Genomic DNA, 22,424 nt, shown 5'->3' on the forward strand with positions numbered 1-22,424 from the left:
ATTAACTCATAGTTAGTTAATGTCATCTCCGATAGAATTGTACCTCTATGTGAAGACTAACTCATAATTGGCTAGTGCAAATGTCCTTATCTAATAGAATTGTGCTTCTTAATCGTTTATTTGATTTATCATCTTATTATCATTAAGCGCTGTTATTAAATTTTGACAATTACATATTATCTAGATATCTCGTTTCTTGTGCTATCTATGTGTTTGTGGAATTTAAATCCTTTAACCCAGTAATTATATTGAGCTAGGCTCTTCATTGGTATAGCAATTTATATAATTTACATACAAATCCTATATAAAATGAAGGAAGAATTTTCAAACATAAACTTGAAATCCCCGAAGAATGTTGAAGAAAAATCATTTATAATTTACAGAATTTTATAATTTAGTAAACGTATAATCGACAATGGGTGTGTGGTCAGCTGAAATTGAAAGCAATAAGGATTTGTTGGAGAGGGTTTTCAGCAAAGACTGACCCCAATCTCCATCCTTATCAGGAGAAGGGTTCTAGAAGAGCAATTTGAAGCCAGTTAACCGAAAGGGTGGCATATGGTGGGGGTGTGGATATTTTGTCATTTTCGTTACCTAAAGGGATTCCTCCAACGCCTTCAATTTGACAAAAGGGACAGTGGCCCCCTATTCCAGAACAGCAATGCACTCCATCAATGAGGGTTCTTCGCCTCCCTTTTCTTCTTCAAATGGCAAATATACCCGCTTCCATACTTTTCAAGTAAAGAAAACTATATGAAAAAAAAAAGAGTAAAAATATATAATAACAAATTTTTTAACACAATCAATATTGAGTTTCTTACCCAGGGTTTTCTTTTATCCAGTTAGGTGCTTAAAAATTGTTTTTAAGACTTAATTTGGTGTTTAAAATTTATTTTGGTCTAGTTAAGTACTTGAATTTGACTTTTTTTAGTCTAAATTAGTGCTTACAGTATATAATTTATTTGAACCAATTTGAAATATGAAGCCAAGTTCAAGTACTAATTTGAACAAAAAATCCAAACTCATTGCTCATGTACCTAATTAGACCTAAAAAACCCTTAAATATCAATTTAAAATTTGAAAGCCAAGTACTTTAAAATAAATTATCCAAAACAATTCAGACTTCAATAGGATATTTGTATAAAGATACCAAAGAATTATTTTAGCTAAGGATTCACTAATCGTGTATAAGGAGATTTTGAAGAGTGACTAGCATAATTGTTGGAAACTCAAGTCTATCTTATTGGACTTTCTCTTGGTTAAGACTCCCCATGTGCATTTTGAATTTGTAAGAAGATATGTTAATTTGACTGTTGATTGGGTGACTTCTTATTATAAGAAGGAGATGTGCATTTTTGACTGATTATACTAATCACCATCTTTTTTTGTCTATATTCTAGACAATAATGACCTACTAGTCCCGTTTGATTAAGTTTTTTAGTTGCTATGTATGGTAATAGAATTTTTTACGTTAAATGAATTACTGTTTGATAAAAATATTATAAAATTAATTAAATAAAAAATTCTAACAAGAATAAATCAACGCAAATAGAAAAGTAAGATTAAGACCTGGAGGTATTTGAATCAGTAACTTAAAATTATGTTTCAGTATTTGAACCAAGATTTGTCAAGAGTGGCTTTTTGTAAAGTGGCTAAAATTATGAACCCTCAAAAAAGGGTTCTAGAAGCTGAGAATGATTGTCATCAAAATCTTTTTGCTTTATTTGTCACATTCAGGGTTCATGATTTGCGCTGTGAATTATTATATTTAGACCCAAGACGAAAAATAATAATAACTTCGATCTGTAATTAGGCCCCACGTCCTTTTCCTCTTTTCACTATTTTCTTTTATTTTGGCATCTTCTATTATTATTTGCGGCTGAAATAATATTTATATTAAATATATAATTACGTTAACAGCTCTTAAAATAACAATCATCAAAATTAAATGCTTTTAACTTTTAAATAAATTTAAGGCATATTTAAATTAAAAATAATCAACTACTTATCATTTAATAAAGTATATTTTATTTTATTTATTATAATATTATATTTATCATATAAAAAATATTTTTAAAATAAAATAAAATGTTTAGAATTTAAAATTTTTTAATTTAAAATCTGTATTTATCAAACAATCTAATTATACTTTTATATAATATATCAAATAATTTGATAATTTAAATTCAGTCTTAATATTTTAAAACTTAAATTTTTTTTAGTTTATTATAGAACACCTAAATCTTATATTTAAGTTTTAATTTACTTCACGAAAATAAATAGCACAATACCCAATTTGTCTTTTTTTTTCTTCTTTTCATTATGTAATACAAGTTTTAGGCTTTTTTTTTCTGAATAATCTCTTAATTTATAATTTAAAATTTTTTTGAAATTTTTTATTGGTCGATGAAAAACACTTTAAAAATTTCAAACAATATTACAGAACTGAATACTTAAATTTTTTATCAAATGTTTTTCCTGAAATTTAAAAACTAAATTGTTGAAGATGAGTTTGAATAAAAATATAATCATAGTATCATCTCATAATTAGTTTGAATAAAAATAAATGTTGTATTAAATCCAATTAGAAAAACTCAATGTTATGGTGTTTTTTAATCTAAAATTATAAGTTAAGTCGGATCATAGATGTTTACCCAAAACGAAATACAGAGACAATGGATATCAAATGAACCATAAGGCGGACCTTCCCTAGAAGTAAACCCAATTGTTGATCCATAGTCGGACTCGGGTGGCCTAATGAAGAATAACCCATAGTTTTTAATTCCTGAAATTCATCTATAACTATAATCTTCTTCAGCTTTACCAACGCGGTCCCTCGACTCACTCGGACGAACGCTTCAACAAACTCACCTCACTGTCATGTGTCTCTTCGTTTCCCAGCATTTACATCTCCTTTAACTGATTCACACTCTTTCCAGCTACATCTCTGGACAAGGTATTCCTTCCTTTTTCTTTTTGTTTAAATTGTGTACGGTTCCTAGGAAAGGCATTTGGATGAAATAATTTGTCTTTTTTATGTTTAATAATGCTCTTGTTAAGTGTTTTTAGGCATGTGAAGCTTAGCTGGAAGAAATTTGGTTAATGATTAACGATAAACTTAGAAAGATGGAATTTTACTTGATTGCAATTGCCTTTCATGTTGTATCTGAATAAGCATGCTTGATTAATGACTGTTAATACAAAGATTGCGGGGACTGTGCCTGTGATGAGATATTGTCTGCTTCGAAGGTGAAGACCGTTCTCACGGTTTTTTCCTTTGAGAAAAGGCACCTCATGAGGGAAAGTATTTATCATAGTACAGTTATTGTCTAGTAGAGTGGATGGCTTTTCCCATCTCAACACTAGCGTCCTAGGATGTGGATTGTGTTTTTGCTAAGGGCTAAACCATCTAGAATAGTTCCCATAGACAGCATGGTTGTTGTGTTTTTGTAATCAATTTATTTATATAGGAATCAGCTTCGATAGGGGAAGCATTTTAGGTGTACAGATTCAAATTTCTGATTTTGAAAAGGAAATACGAGTGTTTCTCCATGTCTTATTTTTAATTGTCATCTCTGTTCAGCAACTGAGGCTTGTCAGGAAATCGAAGTGTTTAGCAGTTGAATATGTTTATATAAGGTGTTCAAGAGTCTGAAAAATGTTACTGTACTATAATTGCTTGGAACTGACTTACTAAAAACATAATTTGATTCGTCACAATTTTTATATAATATTGTCTCAATGATTTCCATTTTGTGGTTTACTAATTCCAGTTTGCTTGCTGGATTGCTCCACAAGGTGATGTTTGTATGACAATTTTATAAGCTTGTCCTTTGTGGTAATGACCTTTTGTAATGCTTTTCTAATTGAAACTCAGTGATACCTTACGAACTTGATAAGAGTTTGCAGGCTTGGAAGGAATAATCTCGTTTCTATATAGAATACGAGATATATACCATGCCAATCAAATTGTCATAAATTTTGAAATAGCAACATTATTGTTTTTATCAAGTATGCCTAGGGATTGAGAATTTTAAGAAGCATTTTTTGCATTGTGGAGATTTATCTCGAAGCAAATGATGGGTATTACACATTGTTTCTGATGAAAAGCTGATAAAATCTTAAGTTTCATTCTCCGGAGTAAAATAATATCATGGTGCTTCTGTTTTGATGGTTGAGATGAGATAAAATTTTCCCTTGTGGTTTGTTTCATTGTTTACCAGCTTGTTCTCAGGGGGCAGTTAACAGTCAGTTGATAAATTTTACTAGCAAAGTTCAAAATAACTTTTTTGAACTTTTGTTTCAATCTGGAGAATTAAAAATTTCCTCTCATCATTGTTCTAGATGTTCCATGGGGATGGGTTTGCATAGTATGATCAATGATCATCAAAATATGTGTGAACTCATATGCATAATTTGTCCTCTGTGTAAAGCAGAATGCACCATAATGATAATAGTCACTCTTTCTAAACCAAAGGGATCAGAGTACTGTTTAACACTTTAGGGATCCCAAATTGTTCTGATTTTAGCTTTCATGTTGAGTAGTTGGAAAGGTGCTTGCTTTGATTTGTTCTGTGATTGTAAGTTATGATTTCCTGTTGCACATATTTTGTGGACAATTTACACTTTGGTGCCGACCAAATTTGTTGAAGGAAGCAAAAGGGCAAGTAAATTAATTTGTTTGACATTTACTTTTAAGGTCTTTTGTACCAGCTGCCTGGACCAGGAGATCTCGTGGTGAAGCTGAAAATCAACCCAATAGGAAAACCATAGAAACAAGGTAATTTATTCTTTTCCGAGCCTGAAAAATGTATTGGACTTTCAATTTAAATTTCTTTTTCTGATTTTGTTTTCTCGGATGGAAGAACTCAAATCAAACCTAGTTCTTCTTTACTAAAAAAATGTTGATAAGAAGATTAAAAACCCTGCTTAAACCCTTGTCTGATCCTCACCTCCGTCTCATAGCCACCGAGTCAACTCAAAATCAACTCAGCAACCGATCTAACTGTCTCAATCCCATAGCTCCAATAAACCAACCCACTCTTCTGAAAGTCTGTACCATCCTCTACCAACAGCAAAAATCGCCTGACTCACGCCTCCACTCATCCCTCTCTTCTTATAATCCTTCTTTCAACCCTGAATTCTTCCTTCAAGTTTGCAACACTTTTCCATACTCCTGGCGCCCCATCTACCGATTCTTCCTTTACACCCAAAAAGTCCCTCACTTCACTCACAACTCCGTCACCTTCAATAAAATGTTGGATGTCATTGGAAAATCCAAAAACATTGACCTTTTTTGGGAAAATTGTCAGGAGATGGGAAAACTTGGTTTGGTCAATGATAAGACCTTTAGGATAGCTTTAAAGACCCTGGCATTAGCTAAGGAGTTGAAGAAATGTGTGGGTTTTTTCCATTTGATGAATGGGTTTGGGGTCGGATACAAGTTGGAGACTTTAAATACAGTGGTGGAAAGTTTATGCAAGGATAAGCTTGTTGAAGAGGCAAAGCTTGTTACTTTCAAGTTGAAAGAGTGTGTTGAGCCAAATGGGGTTACTTATAAGTGGTTGATATGGGGGTTTTGTGATGTGGGGAATTTGATTGAGGCCTCAAAAATTTGGAATCTGATGGTGGATGAAGGGTTTGAGCCTGGTGTTGAGGTTGTGGAGACAATGATTGCGGCACTTTTTAAGACTAATAAATATGATGAAGCAATGAAGGTTTTCCAAATGATGAGAGTTAAGAGAATGCATGATTTGGGGCTTTCAAGTTATAGGCTTGTGATCAAGTGGATGTGTAAGAGAGGCAAGATTGAGCAAGCCCATGGGATGTTTGAGGAAATGTGCCAAAGAGGGATCCAAGCTGATAATTTGACCTTGGCTTCGATTATTTACGGGCTTTTAGCAAGAGGGAGGATTAGAGAGGCTTATAGGATTGTGGAAGGAATTGAGAATCCGGATATCAGCATTTACCACGGACTAATAAAGGGGCTTTTGAGGTTGAGGAATGCAAGTGAAGCAACACAAGTGTTTAGAGAGATGATAAAGAGAGGGTGTGAGCCTATAATGCATACATATATCATGTTACTGCAAGGTCATCTGGGGAAGAAAGGGAGGAAAGGACATGATCCATTGGTGAATTTTGACTCAATATTTGTTGGGGGCTTGATTAAGGCTGGAAAGACAGTAGAGGCTACCAAATATGTGGAGAGAACAATGAAAAGAGGAATGGAAGTGCCTAGATTTGATTACAATAAATTTTTACATTACTACTCAAATGAGGAAGGTGTAATGATGTTTGAGGAGGTGGGCAAGAAATTAAGGGAAGTGGGGTTATTTGATTTGGCTGATATATTGGAGAGATTTGGGCAGAAAATGGCCACTAGGGATAGGAGGAGAGAGAGGGCAATTGATCCATGAGAAGGACCTTGAAAAACTGAAAAATTGTAGCCTAAGTACATACCTTTTGGTTGAAGTTGCTAATTATATTGAAACCCAATAATGGTACAAGACTACAACATATTGTCCTTGTGTATGTTGGACCTGCAAGTGTCATCAAACTTTGAAGCAAAGACTTAGTAGAGGTGTATCACATTTCCCTTTTGCTATATTACTAAGACTATGCTTTCCAACTTTCGGTGGGGTTCTGGTATCTCTTTCCAAGCTTTGGCTACAACCCATCTTGCTCCTTGTTCAGTAGCCAAATATCGGACCTCTTGAGGCTCCAAACTCTATACTGTTGGTATGTAGTTCAGTCTCTTGAAAATATCGTCGTTAGTTTGCTGACGTGATACAGACTTATTAACTTTTGAAAAATGCTAGCTAATAACCTCTTGGCTTAGTGTTAGGTTCTTGTGTTGTGTGATACGAGATCTTTGGTTCAACCCTTAGCAGTATTATCTCCTACCTCCAATTAGAGAAGAAAAACAAAAACAAAATGTGAGGTGACATTTGTGAAAATTCTGATACCTAGGTTTTATTTATAGGATGATTTCAATTATTTTTCTATGTAGTATTTATGACCATTCAGCCATCAGCTCTTAAGTTTGGTCTATGATACCATCAAAATTTTAATTGGCTCCATTAAAATAAATAAATAAATTTGAGAGGATTTGGGTTGGGTACTATGCTAGCAGCATGTGTAAAAAATGTAATTCATTCTTTAATTGACTGATTATGATTATTTATGAGAAATTTAGCATGATTGCTATTCGTATTGTATAATGCAATCAACCTAGGGTGGTGGTTGGTTTTTTTGGTTACATGTATGATGCAATCAAGGAACCCCTGTTTGAAGCTAAGCTTAGCTTGCCATTTCTTTTCTTTATTCAATTTCCTCTATTTTCTTAAGAATTTCATCCAATTCCCTAAGCTGTCCTCTATCACAAAGGAAACCCAACTTCCATTGTCATGAGCATCAATTAATTAGAAGGCTCACTAAGATGCATAATATTTTGTTATTTTAACTATACATGCATTCATTTGTGCGTGCATGAGTGAATCATTAACCAACTTTGCAAACAAACATAAGCATGAACCAAGCCTACTGCTGCCTATGTAATTTTACTAATCATTTGTTTTTGAATGAATGATAATGGAACCCTTGAAGAGTTATTAGAAGTCATTACATCTGCACAGCTTGGAGTCCAGGACAAACCTGTAAAGCCATTTCATGTCTCGTCATGATCGGGAAAAAAGAAAGAAAGATCCAAATCCCATTGAAAATGATGCACCAAGAAGAGAAAATGGAGAGCATTATGATCCTATGAAGTATTTCTTAGCCAATCCCCAAGCTTTGACCTTGATCTCAGATCAAACACCTTTGCTGTCTCAAGATATGACCACCATTGACTTTTTCTGGTATTTAATGGCCCATCTAAATATTCCAGTAAAAAAAAAGCGTTAGACATTTTGTACCCAAGAAACCAATTGCAGGGAGTATGACCAGAGCCTCGTGCCACCATTGATGAAAACAAGTACATTTATTGGTCTCATTCAAGATTTCATCGGAATCTCTATTTGATTATTTGACACACTACAATACTTTGGCAATACCTCGCTAATTGTTTTTATTTTAAGAAGGTTAAAAATTAATACTTTCCATTTTGGTTTTAGAATTTCTTTCGAAAAAAAATTCATTTCAATTTATGTTTATTTACTTTAAAAAATTTGCCAATATATAAAAAGAATTTATTAATATTTAAAAATTAAAATATTTTTATTAATTTTATATTTTCATTAAAAAATGTACTCTTCATATTATTTAATATTTGAATGAAAAAATTTCAAACACCATAATTATTAAAAGTAATAATGATTAATGTTGTATCATAATTAAAAGCGTAAAAATGTTAATAAAAATTAATTTTTAGATGAAAGCTTGGCTCTTTTTATTTAAGTTCATATATTAATATGTAATAAAATATTAATTATATTGTTTGAATGATAAATTGTAGACCTAAATACATTTTCAAATGGCCTTATTCATGGTTTTAACATGAATATCAATTTAATTTTATATGGATTAATATTAAAAATAATATAAATTTAAAGTACATTTTCACTCAGAGGTGTTATGGGTTAGGTTGACTTTAAGTAAAATATTGACACAATTTATGTTTACTCTAACCTAACTTGATCTAAAATATAAACTTAACATATTACCTAAGTTTATTCATGTTTGTAAATGATTAACACAAACCATTTTAAGCCTACTTATACCAAATTTTAACATATTTGTTATTTTTAATTTAATATTTAATAATCTTAAATACTTTTTTCATTTATTAAAATTATATATAGGTAATTTAACAATTTTTATGGTATGCTTTCATTATAATATTATTAGTTACTATAGATTTAATTTTTATAATATAAAAATTACTTTAACATATAAAAATAACATAAAATAATATATAATATATAATATATATAGAAAATGTATTAAGCGGAGCTCAACTCTTGAATGCTTTAGCTTCAACTTTACCTATATTTTAAACGAATTTAAATTTTTCTACGAGATTTTATGAACAGGCATAGTTCAAAAATTATATCTTACCAAATATTTCTTCTTTTTGTACAGTGGCCAGAAGTCCAACCACAACAAAACCAAATGAAAACATAGCTACAAAACCAGCAACAAACGTCATGGCCACTATCGTCGGAGAAGAATGCTTGGGAAGGCTGTAAGTCGACGGCAAAGACGGATGCACCTTTCACTGGCATGTTACGCCTTCGGAGGAAGGCCATGCCACAACAACCCATAAAAGGAGCCCTGTCAAACACCATGGTGCTAAAGGAGCCAGTGGTAGAGGAGCATTTCATTGCCGAAACGACTACAACCACCAGTCGCAATATTTGGTACGATGAGACCCGGGCTCCAACAAGCTCCGTTCAAGGGAGGTCCATGGTGAAGGCGGCGCCTAAAAGACAGAGAGTAGGGTAACCGAATAAAAGGGGGGACACCAGGCCAGGAGCTGTGAGTGGGAGGAGAACCTCCGCAAGATGGCTGACAAAAAGCTCTCAGATCGCCGGCGGAAGTATGACGAACGAGAGGGGGAGGATGCTGAACATTATTCTGCTGGAGGAAAATAAAGAACAAACAAAAAAAAAAGGGAGAGGAGAAGAAGAAGGCTATACGACGGGAAGCAGAAGGCCGACCGTGTCGGCGATCACGACGAGAAAAGGGACGCTACTCGAGAGAGAAAAGAAAAATGAAAGAAAAAGTTTTAAAAATAGTGTCCATACAATCCATATTGAAGGCTTTATTGGAATGGTTGGTATGGCTATGGTTATATAGTTAGGGTTTGTGAAAGAGAAGAATATGTATTTCTCTTTTGAAGACTCTTATCATGCACTTTCATGCTATGTTTATCTTTACAATTCTACAACATGAATGTGTAATCTCTTATTGAAATCAAGCATTCAAGCTTTCTTTGTAGAGGAAAACGTTGATAAAAAAAGAAGAAGAAGATAATAATGCTTATCAAGCATTATAAATACTAAATTATGATATATGAAAATATAAATTATATAACTAATATAAAATATAAACGAGACAAAATAATTCATAATATTTTTAAGTTTAAAATTCATTATGTGTGCAATTTTTAATTTTTTTTATATACAATATATATATAAAAGATAAAAATACTTTTAAAATAATATAATTTATTTTGTAAAGCAACGAAATTTAGTTATCACTTAACTGAGTTGGTACTTGAACTGAGTTAATATTTGATTGACTCGTGACACTAACTCAATTAAAAACTTAACATTTGGTATAAACTAAAATTGATATTTCATTAGCAAAAAATGCTTCTTATATCATTATACAAGAAGAGGTGTTCATTGGTCGATTGGCCTAAGTTGCCTAAACATACCCAAATGGCCTGTTTTATTGTTCAGAAAATAAAAAATAGTTTAAATTTAATTACAATAATATATAAATATAAATATAAAATTGACAAGCACTTACAATAAGAAAATCAATCCCGGATGGTCCAAAGCGACAAGCAAAAATTGACAAAAGAATCGAGCATTCACTAAACTAGAGAAGAGGACAACAAAATCATCCCTAAAATCACTTGTAAAACTAATGTTACATGTATAAGCAAGACTAAAAAATATGCTACAAGAGCAGGCAAAAACTTATAAAACTGAAAACTTACTAAACAATGGAAAAACAAACAAAAAAATATAAAACTTAAGACAACACGGGTCCAAATCGACTCATGAAATCATTTATTATTTTGAAATGCTCTCAAAATAAAAACATATTTAAAAGATGACGAAGAGCCACCCACTTTCCAAGGCCAGTAGAGTTTTAGCGAACGACCACTACAGCAAAACAAGTTTTTTGCGGCGTTTCTAGCGGCGTTTGTACAAAAAACGCCTTTATGGATTGAAAATTAGCGACGTTTTTCAGACGTCGCAAAAAGTAAAGCTGAAAGCCGTCGTTTTATGTTGAGCTTTAGTGTTATTAGCGGTATTTTTACAAAAGCGCCGCTATAGATCGACCATTAAAGGTGCTTTTTAAAAACGCTGCTATAGATCGAGCATTAGCGGCGTTTTTAAAGAACTAATGGTTGATCTATAGCGGCGCTTTTATAAAAACGTCACAAAATAATTCATCAACATGCCGTCTTTTTTTTGCCTTAGAGGCATTTAGCGGCGCTTTTTAACCAACACCGCTATAGGTCGAGCATTAGCGGCGCTTTTTTAGAAGTGCTGCAAAATATTTCATCAACATGACATCATTTTTTGTTGAGCCTTAATGGCATTAGCGACACTTTTTGAAAAACGCCGCTATAGATCGAGCTTTAGCGGCACTTTTTTAGAAAACGCTGCAAAAAATATTTTATCTGTGTATTTATTATTTTAATGGTTTATTTATATTACTTAAAATGCAATTTATTTTTAATTGAATATTTAAATTCTTCAAAAAAATAATAACACATAGAAAAAATTTTAAAATAAAAACATATAAAAATATATGTAAAAAATGAAAAATTTAAAATAATATTATTTAAAATAATTTTAAAACTTTTTGGGTATATGACTGATTGCTTGTCAATTTATGTATTAAATGAATTCTTATATAATCATAAAAGAGATAATATTAATTTTAAAATATTGAATTAATTATCATTATAGTTTAAGGTTTAAGGTTTATGGTTTAGCCGGGTATGTGGTTTATGATGAGTTAATATTTTAAGGTTTATGGATTATGGGTTTAGAATTTAAGGTTTAAGGTTTAAGGGTTTATGGTTTATGAGTTAATATTTTAAGGTTTATGGATTATGGATTATGGTTCAAAGGTTGAGGTTTAGAGTTTATAGTTTAGGGCTCAAGAGTTAAGGATAATGGCTAAGGGTTTAGGGGTTTATGGTTTAGGTGTTTTGGGGATATGGTTTGGTGGTTTGTGGTTTAGTGGTTTTGGGGACATGGTTTAGGGTTTAAGGCTTATGATTTAGGGGTTAGGGGTTTACGGATTAAGGCATTAAGGGGACAGGATTTAGGGTTTAGGGTTTAAGATAATTAGTGTTAAAAAATTTAATTAAAATTTGAAATACTATTATTTTAAATAACTTTAAAGTATTTTTGGGTATATGACTGATTTATTTAATTTATATATTAAATAATTTCAAATTTTCAAGATTTCAAATTTTATCTAATTCTTTTAAATATTAGTTAAATTTTAAAAAATTATTTATTTAAATGAAAAATTAAAATACTATTATTTAAAATAATTTTAAAGTTTTTTGAGTATATAACTGAATATTTTTTAATTTATATTGTTTTTTATTTATATATTAAATAAATTTAATTTTTAAAGGCATTAGCGGCGTTTTTTTATAAAAGCCGCAAAAGGTATGCAATCATCATGTTATAAACTAAACGGCGCTGTTTTATAGGATTTCTTAGTGGCTTTTTTTGTAAAGCACCGCAATAGGGTTTGGATTTAGCAGTGCTAGTGTATAAACGCCGCTAAAGATTAGTTTGTTTAAATGAAAACGTCGTCGTTTTAATGGTTTATTAGTGGCGTTTTGGTAAAATGCCTCAATAGTTTACACTTTTAGCGGCGCTATGATAAAAGTGCCGCAAATGTTAAATTATTTTAGGCAAAACAGCTTTGTTTTGCTGTGTTCTTTTTTACCCACACGATAACAATTAAACATTTTCACTACTTTCCCCAGTTCATTTCCCCTATTTTCCTTAGTCCCAAATCCGTAAAGTTTTATCACTCATTTCCCCTATTTTCCTTAGTCCCAAATCCGTAAAGTTTTATCACCCCTTTTTCCCCAATTCGACATCCGAAAATAACCCCTTCTTCCCTAATTTGAAATCCCTAAAATTCACCCTTCCCACTGGCCATTGATTTCCTTTCTATAGAAAATAGGATTAAGAAAAGTAAGGGTTTCAGAAGTTGGCTTTGGGGTTGAAGAAAATAGTTCAAGGTAAGATTTAAGTTATTTACTGATATTTGTGTATTAGTATCAGTTTGGTATGTTGAATGAAATAAAGAGTTGATTTTGTGTTCTAATTCGTAAGAGCTTCATGTTAATCTTGGCGGGGAGGTAGAATACGAGAAACAGGGTAAGAGAGAAATGAACAGAGTCCTACTATTTAGTGTTCAAATTGACATAAAGAGTTAATTTTTGTAAATCTTTCTGCGAAATTTGGTATTCAAACTGGAGTCATATCTGTGTGTACGGTTAATGTGTACTGTGTAGTTTTAGAACACTGACAGAACATGAGGTGAATACCATTAACTCGACACATGATGATCTTAAATTTTGAGTTTGAATAGCAGTACTCCAATGCTGTGGAATCCTCAAACTTGTAGGGTTTATTTTTCATTTCTTTCACGCTCTCTAATTGAAGCAGGAACCCGTCTTTCACTAGCTAAACTTGTAGGGTTTACTTCAATGCTACTTTCACTGCTGCTTCCATTAACTCGGTGTATTTTCTTTATTATTTGTATTATTCAACAGCTAAATAATTTTTTGAATATAAAATGAGATTTTGAAACAACTCAGTTTCTCTTTTTTTCGGCAGCACCAATGATGCTGTTTTGGAAGAAATGAAGAAAGAATACATGCTTCAAGAAAATCACAGAGGATCTGCAAGAGTCTAAGCTCATTCCCATTTCAAATATTGGATCATTTTACTTACTTTATATTTGCCATCTAGTTTTCTACCTTATGTTTTCTGTTATTTGTCATTCAGTTTGCTATGGTCCTATTTTGGTAAAATTTTATTACCATGTTCTTTTGTGCAAATTAGTTGTGAACAAGATAATATATAGTTTTGAAATGAAATATGGAAGCAAAACTGAATTTGATGCCATAGAAATCATTTCATTCACTAAACAGTACGGCTTCTACCTATAAATTTGTTTCAATTACCTGGTAAAGATTTGATTATGTTATTTTATTTTTAATATCAATTATTATTATTCTTATTTTTCATACAAACGTAAATTGGATAATAACACAAATATGGCTTTATTTCTGTAGCTTGCATGTCTATTAAAATAACAATAACGGCCGACTTTTTCTTCAACCTTATTTTAAATATTTTATTTTACTTTTAAATTACCTAATTAAATTAAATTTTATTTAAAGTTTTATTTTGAATATGTTAATTTAATTTAATTTAATCACGAAAAATATTTTGTCTACTTTTATTTTATTTTTAAATTACCTAATTAAATTAAATTGTATTTAAAGTTTTATTTTAAATATTTCATTTTATTTTAATTTAATCACGAGAAATATTTTATTTAATTTTATTTTATTGTTGAATCACCTAATTAAATTAAATTGTATTTAAAGTTTTATTTTAATATTTTATTTTATTTTAATTTAATCACGAAAAATATTTTGTTTACTTTTAATTTATTGTTAAATTACCTAATTAAATTAAATTGTATTTAAAGTTTTATTTTAAATATTTTATTTTATTTTAATTTAATCACAAAAAATATTTTGTTTACTTTTATTTTATTGTTAAATCACCTAATTAAATTAAATTGTATTTTTAAATATTGTTCAAAAAATTAGACTTGACTTACTTGGAAAATAATTTTTTTAATTTATTTTAAGGAATTAGCCCATTCATTCCTGAGTTGATTTAGCATTCATGTGATTCAATAAAAAATAACCATAATTGAGCACACATGATGGACTTAATTCAAAATAAATAATTAACCCTAAACTTGTAAATTTAATTTAATAACCAATTCTTCACTTCCCTTGTGTTTTCCCATCAACACAATCACAATCCCATCAACATAAATATATATCATATCTTACATAATTTACATAAGATAAACAACTTACATAATTTACATAACTTACATAATACATAAATATATATTATATCATAACTTACATAACTTACATAATATATAAATATATATCATATCATAACTTACATAACTTAATTATACTTATAAATAAACAACTTACCCTTGTAATTTATTGTCAACTTTAGATTTCAAGAACTACGAAATGGATAGGAGTTGGATGAATTTGTCAAGGGTAAGCAACGCCTATCGAAATGGAGTACAAAATTTTCTAAATTTCGCATTTCAAAATGCAAGCCAAGTGAATATGATTCTTTGCCTGTGTAAGAGGTGTGGCAACATCAATTGGCATTTTCGTGAAGTTGTCTATGAATATCTAATTGTTGATGGCTTTATTCGGGGGTATAAAAAATGGATTTTCCATGGAGAGTGTACATCTCGTGGAACTTCTTCAACGATTAATCCAACTTATCCTGATACTGCTTACCGTCAGTATGTTAGACAAGATGACATGGAAGGTATGTTGCGGGATGCATTTAATATGCATAGTCATGGTGAGCAATCGTTTCCACCTGACTTTATTGCATCTGATGATTGTAATATTGGTGGAAATATTTTTTACGAAACGGGAACAAGTGCAACTGATGAGGAGCCAAATGAAGAAGCGGCGAAGTTTTACAATTTACTTAATGAAATGAACGAAGAACTTTACGAGGGATCAAAATATTCGAAATTGTCTTTCTGCATTCGTCTATTTCACTTAAAATGTTAGGGAGGGTGGACCGGAAACTCTTTTACAATACTGCAAGAGTTTCTGAGAGAGATGTTTCCGTTTGCAAAAATTCCCCAGTCTTGTCAAGATATGAAGAGACTAATAAAAGATTTGGGCCTTGGGTAGATAAAATTCATAGTTGCCCAAATGACTGCATGTTGTACTAGAGTGATCAGAAAAACCAACAATCTTGTCATGTTTGCGGTAAGTCTCGTTGGATGAATAGGAATACAAAAGATGTGAATGCGGATGAAAGTGGGGCACAGTTAAGAAATAAGCTAGTCAAGGTTTTGCGATATTTTCCCCTAATACCAAGACTTCAAAGGTTTTTCATGTCGTCAAAGATAGTCGATTCTATGAGGTGGCATAATGATGAATGGACCGATGATGGATTATTAAGGCATCTTGCTGATTCTTTAGCTTGAAAATCGTTTGACAGTAAATTTTCAAGCTTTGCAAGCGATCCTCGAAATGTAAGGCTTGGGCTAGCAACTGACGGCTTTAATCCTTTAAAATCATGAGTACTTCCTACAATACTTGGCCTGTAGTGCTCGTTCCTTACAATTTGCCTCCATGGATTTGCATGAAGCAACCTTATTTTATATTATCTATGATTATCTCTGGAGAGAAAGGTCCTGGAAATGATATCGACATTTATTTGCAGTCACTTATTGAAGAGTTAAAACAATTATGGTCAGGGGTTGAGACATATGATATGTTAAGAAATGAGAACTTCAATTTACGTGCAGCTTTGTTGTGGAAATTAATAATTTTTTGGCTTATGCCAAGTTATCTGGTTGGAGTACCAAAGGATGTTATGCTTGTCCTTGTTGCGCTGCGCAAACATATTCGAAATGGTTATATAATGGGAAGAAGTTCTATTATATGGGGCATCGTCGATGGTTGGACGGAAATCATAGATTTAGATTTCAGGGGACTTTATTTGACGGTACTAAAGAGTTTAGAGAAGCTCTTATGTAGACTATTGGATCCGAAATCTTGTTCATATTAAAAGATATGGATTTTAGTTATGGAAAGATGAATCAACCATCCAACATACAAACAAGGAGAAGATCGAGGGATGAATCTGATAAAGAGAATGATCCTAATGAGACGGATTTGTGGAAAAAAAAGAATTATTTTTTTTGAGTTGCCTTATTGGAAGCATCATATTTTACGACACAATCTTGATGTCATGCATATTAAGAAGAATGTTTGCGAGAATATCATCGAGACAATTTTGAATGTCGATGGAAAATCAAAAGACAATCTTCAGAGTCGACTTGATTTAGTTGACATGGGAATTCGGTTACCGCCTCCAATTTTTGCAATGTCGAAAGAAGGGAAAGAAGTGTTCTGCACGATGTTGAAGGATGTAAAGATCTCAGATGCGTATGCATCAAATATATCTCGATGTGTGAGTTTTAAAGATCGAAGACTATATTATTTAAAATCACATGATATCACATCTTGATGTAAGATTTACTGCCACTTGCTTTACGGTGCTGTATGTCAAAAAAGGTTACGTCCTGTATAATTGAACTTTCCAATATAATGAAAGCTATTTGTGGCAAAGTTTTGGATGTTGAATGTTAAGATTTCGACCCGATTAAGCAACAAACTAGAAAATAGCGGAATAAATTGAGAAATTAAACACATAAATTTAACGTGAAAAAACCCCTCCAAAGAGGATAAAAAACTACGGGCAAATATAATTTTACTATAATGACAAAAGAACGAAGAGTACAAAAAGATGGAGATAAAAACTAAACCCCGAAAACTCGAAAACAAAGAACCCACAAAACGTAAACACAAAATTCTCTAAATGTGTTATGAGTTCTAATCTCTAATGGGTATATTTTCTAATGTTGTAAAAGAGCCTATTTATAAGCTAAATTCATAGATCAAATAATAATAAAATAATCAAAACTAATCAGTGTTTGATTGAAACAGATAAACAGAGTTTAACTGAAAGATTATTTTTCAAATTTGACTGAAAATTGGAGTCATATTTAACAAATCTCCACCTTGACTCATATTTCCACAACGCCATCTTTGCCAAAGCCTGCCACGAGCCTATCTTGAACTATGCAGGGAATTAACTGAGTCAAATTTGTGCTTAAAAACTGGAAGACTTCTAGCCTTCGACTTGTACACTGCCAAATCAAAACTAACCCGGGTCTGATTTTCACGAACACAGTGCCCTAACTTTTCAAAACCTGCATCCAAAAGAGAACTTCTCTTCAACGAAATAGTCATACCTTTTTCCCTCCTATGACCAAGTTGCCTCCACTTCAAACAAGTTGACTTTAACTCCATAACGGACGAGGGACGTCCGATTTCACCGGTCACTGTATAACCTTTCAGAATATGAAGACTGCCGGTTCTTTTACCTTTTAACAAAATGAGAGCTCCACGAGATACTTTAATATCGCTCGACTCGATGTTGATTTTGCATCATTTCAAGTCTAAAATACTTAAGGAGATGAGATTCTTTCGTAAATCAGGTACATATCTGACATCTGAGAGTGTCCTAATCGTCCCATCGTGCATCTTAATTTTAACAGTACCAATACCAATTACCTTACTAGATGAATCGTTTCCCATGCGCACAACTTCACCTTCAATCAAACTGTATGTGGAGAACTATTCTCTATTGGGACACATGTGGAAAAAACATCCTGAATCTAGGATCTACTCGGACGTGAGCTTAGTGTTATCACTTGTTGACACTAACAAGAAATCATCCCCATTTTCATCGGCCAAATTAGCACCAGCTACATCTTCCTCGTTACTCTCAGCAGCTTTTTATTTCGCAGTTTATAACAATCTGCTTTGACGTGACCTAACTTTTTACAATAGCAACACCTTTTATCTTATTTCTTTGATGCTACCAAAACGGAAGCTTGCCTATCTGTCTTGCTATCCAAATGAAGCTCATTGTCGAGTTTGTCTCTATTCAACAAATGCCTATTCACATCTTCGAACGAGAGTTTGTCTCTGCCATAAATCAGGGTCTCCCTGAAAGACTTGTATAAAGGGGGTAAAGAGCACAATAATAGCATAGCCTGATCTTCATCGTCAATATAAACCTCAACATTCTTTAAATCATTTAAAAGAGTAATGAATTGACTGATGTGATCTCTAAGAAGCTTACATTCGTTCATGCGAAACGTAAATAGACGTTGTTTCAATACTAAACGGTTAGCTAGAGACTTAGTCGCATAAAGAGTTTCTAACCTTTTCCACAAGGCAGATAAGGTCTTCTCCATCAATACCTCCTGCAATACCGTATTCGTGAGGCACAACTGGATTGCAGATAAAGCCTTTTCATCAAGCTCTTCCAATTCTATTTTATTTAGATTCTCAAACTTTTTCCCAATAACAACCTTTTTCAAACCGAATTGAGCTAGAATTGCCATCATCCGAACTTGCCACATATTGAAATTTGTCTCACCATCGAACTTCTCAACTTCAAACCTTGTTGTTGCCATCTCTGAACGGGCTGATCTATGAAAATTGAACTAGCTCTGATACCACTTGTTAAGATTTTGACCCGATTAAGCAACAAACAAGAAAATAGCGGAATAAATTGAGAAATTAAACACACAAATTTAACGTGGAAAAACTCTCCAAAGAGGATAAAAAACCACGGGCAAAGATAATTTTACTATAATGGCAAAGGAACGAAGAGTGCAAAAAGATGGAGATAAAAACTAAACCCCGAAAACTCGAAAACCCGAAAACAAAGAACCCACAAAACGTAAACACAAAATTCTCTAAATGTGTTATGAGTTCTAATCTCTAATGGGTATATTTTCTAAGGTTGTAAAAAAACATATTTATAGGCTAAATTCATAGATCAAATAATAATAAAATAATCTAAACTAATCAGTGTTTGATTGAAACAGGTAAACAAAGTTTAACTGAAAGATTATTTTTCAAATTTGACTGAAAATAGGAGTCATATTTAACATTGAATAACTTGAAAAAGTATAGGATCGAGCCGCTTTGACTTTATGCAATTTGGAGAAAATCTTTTCACCTTCCTTCTTCACTATTATGGTGCACTTGGTAATCCATCTCCCTCGTGAAGCAATAATTAAAGGACCAGTTTTCTATCGATGGATGTATCCTATAGAAAGGTGCTAATTTATTTGTAAAGTATTCATTCATTCACCTCTATACATTTAGTTACAACTTTTGATAATATTGTATATCGTATTTAGGTTCCTAAGCAAATTGATTTCTTATAGTCGAAATAAGCGTTATCCAGAAGGATCAATTGCTGAAGGCTACTTGGCAGAGGAGTGTATGACCTTCTGTTCTAGATATTTAGAAGATGTTGAAACAAGATTGAATAGACCAAGTAGAAATGCTGGGCTCAATGATCCCAACTTTGCCGAAACTTATTTATTTCAAAGTTATGGAGAACCAATTGGTAAAGTTGAAATTGCAGAATTAGATGAAAGATCTTGGGTACAAGCACATAGATATGTTCTTTTTCACCACGATTCAATTGAACCATTACGCAAGTAAGTTCTAGAATATGACAAATATTCATCGTTTTTATTTGTTTATTTTCTAACCAATTAAACCTCTTTTTAACATAGTGAGTACAAACAAATCTTGAGATCTCGTTCATGCTCCCGAAGATTACAACAACGAGAGATTAATAAGTTATTCACAGAATCTTTCCATGAATGGTTAAGCCAAACGGTATGCAACTCAACCTTTTATTGACAAATAATAATATTTTCTCATAACATTAATAATTACTCAATTTACTTTTGATTCAATAGGTTTGGAGTGGGAAGGACGTTAATGACGAAGTTAAATGGCTTTCTCAAGGCCCGAATAGAGTAGTAAAAAGCTATAGTACCTTTATCATCAATGGATTCAGATTTCATATGAAATATTGCGAGAAATTGAGGAGAACTCAAAATTGTAGAATAGTTGTTAATTCTTCAATTACAAATTATGCTAGTGCTAGGGACAGTAATCCCGTTGAGGGAAATGTGGAGTATTACGGACTTCTTACTGATATTATTAAGTTAGATTACTATGGAAAATGGAAAGTTGTCTTATTTCGATGTGATTGGGCTGATGTTAATACTGCTCGCGGAATTAAAAACGACCAATTTGGTTTTACAATGGTGAATTTCTCTCGATTGATTCACACTGAAGAACAATTGATAGACGAGCCGTATGTATTTTCTTCTCAAGTAAAACAAATTTTTTACTCAAAAGATCCAACTAATGAGGGTTGGTATGTTGTACTCCGAAACACCCTTAGAGACTTGTTTGACATGGGCAATAGAAGTAGAGATGACATCGTCGAAAGATCAGAAACTTTGCATTTTCCAGAACAAAACTTAAATGAAAATATCCTTAGCACTAGTACACAATTTCAATGGGTTCGTCAGGATGTGGATGAAGATATTTACGAATCATGATGTCGTAAGATTTTACGATTTTTTAATTATATGTAATATTATAATTTTAATCTTACTCATGTTATATAATTTCACTATTTTATATGTACTATTATTGTTGTAATTTGTTACTCAAATTTCAATTATTTTATGTGTATTGCAGGAAAAATACGTAGAAGAAGATTACAAGATTTAAGTATTGTCCAGAATACTCCAAATTCGGAAGAAGCAAATAGTGAACCGTAGACAGTTATTGGATCTTTGAATGTGCCGGAGACACTTGACGAGCCTGCAGAATTTCAAAGTAATGTTAAGTTTATTTTACATGTGTGTTGACTTTTATTATTGATTTTTTTCATTTATAATATAAATAATAACGTATCGTTTTTCAGCTGAAAGTGGTGAGACGCGCAGAGGTCGAGGACATACTCTACTTAAATATTTATACGACTTAAATTCTGTCGAGCGTGTCAAAGTAAGTAGAAACAGTCATGGTCAGCCTGTTGGATCTGAGGCTCGACTTTTAGCAGGCTATTTGGGCATTATAGCACGAATTGCTAATATGTTGCCCATCAATTACGAATCATGGCATCACATGCCTGATAGCAATAAAAATCAAGCTCTCGATAATATTAAGGTAACAAAACATCTAATTGTTATTTATAATACTTTGGTTTAAGTTTCATTTATATTTACATTCTAAACTTGTGTTTTTTTAGGAGAGATTTGCTTTAGAGGTCTCGGTGACTATATCAAGAAGGCATTGGGTAAAAAATGGAGAGACCATAAAAGCACTTTGAAGAAGCAATATTTTAAGAAAAACATAAGCCTCAAAGAAAAATTGCGAAATATCTCGCCGGGATTGCTGAGATACCAATGGGAAGATGCGGTTAGATTCTGGAATTCAAAGAAAGGAAAGGTTTTACGTACTTCCAAATTTTTATAAATTTTTCGGTATATAGTGTTTACTATATATGTAATAATAATTACATTATGTAGGACCGTGAGCGAGTTGGAACAAGTAGCAGGCAAAAACAAAAATTCACGCACACGGTAGAGTCAAGAAGTTTTGCTTTTGTTGCTGAGGCCGAGGTATTATGAATTTATTAATTCTATCAAATATTAATGACTTTTCTACTATTAAATAATATTTTTACTACTATATTGTAGGAAGTCTCATCTGGTCAAAAAGTTAGATGCCTTCAGCTTTTTGAGATTACACATAGGAAGAAAGATGGATCTCCTATAACATCCGAAGCTGGAGAAATTATGATATATTTACTTAATAAAATTTGATTTATTATAAACATTTGTAATGTTTAATTATAATGGTTTAATTCGTCGTTAGTAGTTTTAAATAATGTTAAGTTATGTTGCATTCCTTTTTATTATATATTTCGTTTCTAACT

At 32.0% G+C, this 22,424-nt stretch overlaps 1 protein-coding gene and 2 long non-coding RNA genes across 4 annotated transcripts; all 3 read left to right on the top strand.

Moving 5' to 3' along the window:
• Positions 1–2,586: 2,586 nt before the first annotated feature.
• On the top strand, positions 2,587–8,029 carry LOC121206233 (uncharacterized). 2 transcript variants are annotated; one of them, XR_005901286.1, is made up of 3 exons: positions 2,587–2,956; positions 4,700–4,780; positions 7,606–8,029. It is a non-coding gene; the product is annotated as an uncharacterized lncRNA (long non-coding RNA). The 2 variants fall into 2 exon arrangements; XR_005901287.1 differs by lacking the exon at positions 4,700–4,780.
• Positions 4,804–7,571, top strand: LOC121206232 (putative pentatricopeptide repeat-containing protein At1g26500). The gene has a single exon (XM_041076914.1). It carries the CDS (start codon positions 4,902–4,904, stop codon positions 6,414–6,416), a length of 1,515 nt encoding a protein of 504 aa, XP_040932848.1. The 5' UTR covers positions 4,804–4,901; the 3' UTR covers positions 6,417–7,571.
• Positions 8,030–12,663: 4,634 nt separating the features above from the next.
• On the top strand, positions 12,664–13,761 carry LOC121206234 (uncharacterized). The gene is made up of 2 exons (XR_005901288.1): positions 12,664–12,955; positions 13,557–13,761. It is a non-coding gene; the product is annotated as an uncharacterized lncRNA (long non-coding RNA).
• Positions 13,762–22,424: the final 8,663 nt, after the last annotated feature.

This window comes from Gossypium hirsutum, chromosome A09 (assembly GCF_007990345.1).
Source record: "Gossypium hirsutum isolate 1008001.06 chromosome A09, Gossypium_hirsutum_v2.1, whole genome shotgun sequence".
In the NCBI taxonomy this organism is placed as follows: Eukaryota; Viridiplantae; Streptophyta; class Magnoliopsida; order Malvales; family Malvaceae; genus Gossypium; species Gossypium hirsutum.

What these genes read in the sequence shown, in the direction of transcription:
- LOC121206232 (XM_041076914.1), top strand. Translation starts at nt 4,902, where the DNA reads ATGTTGATAAGAAGATTAAAAACCCTGCTTAAACCCTTGTCTGATCCT.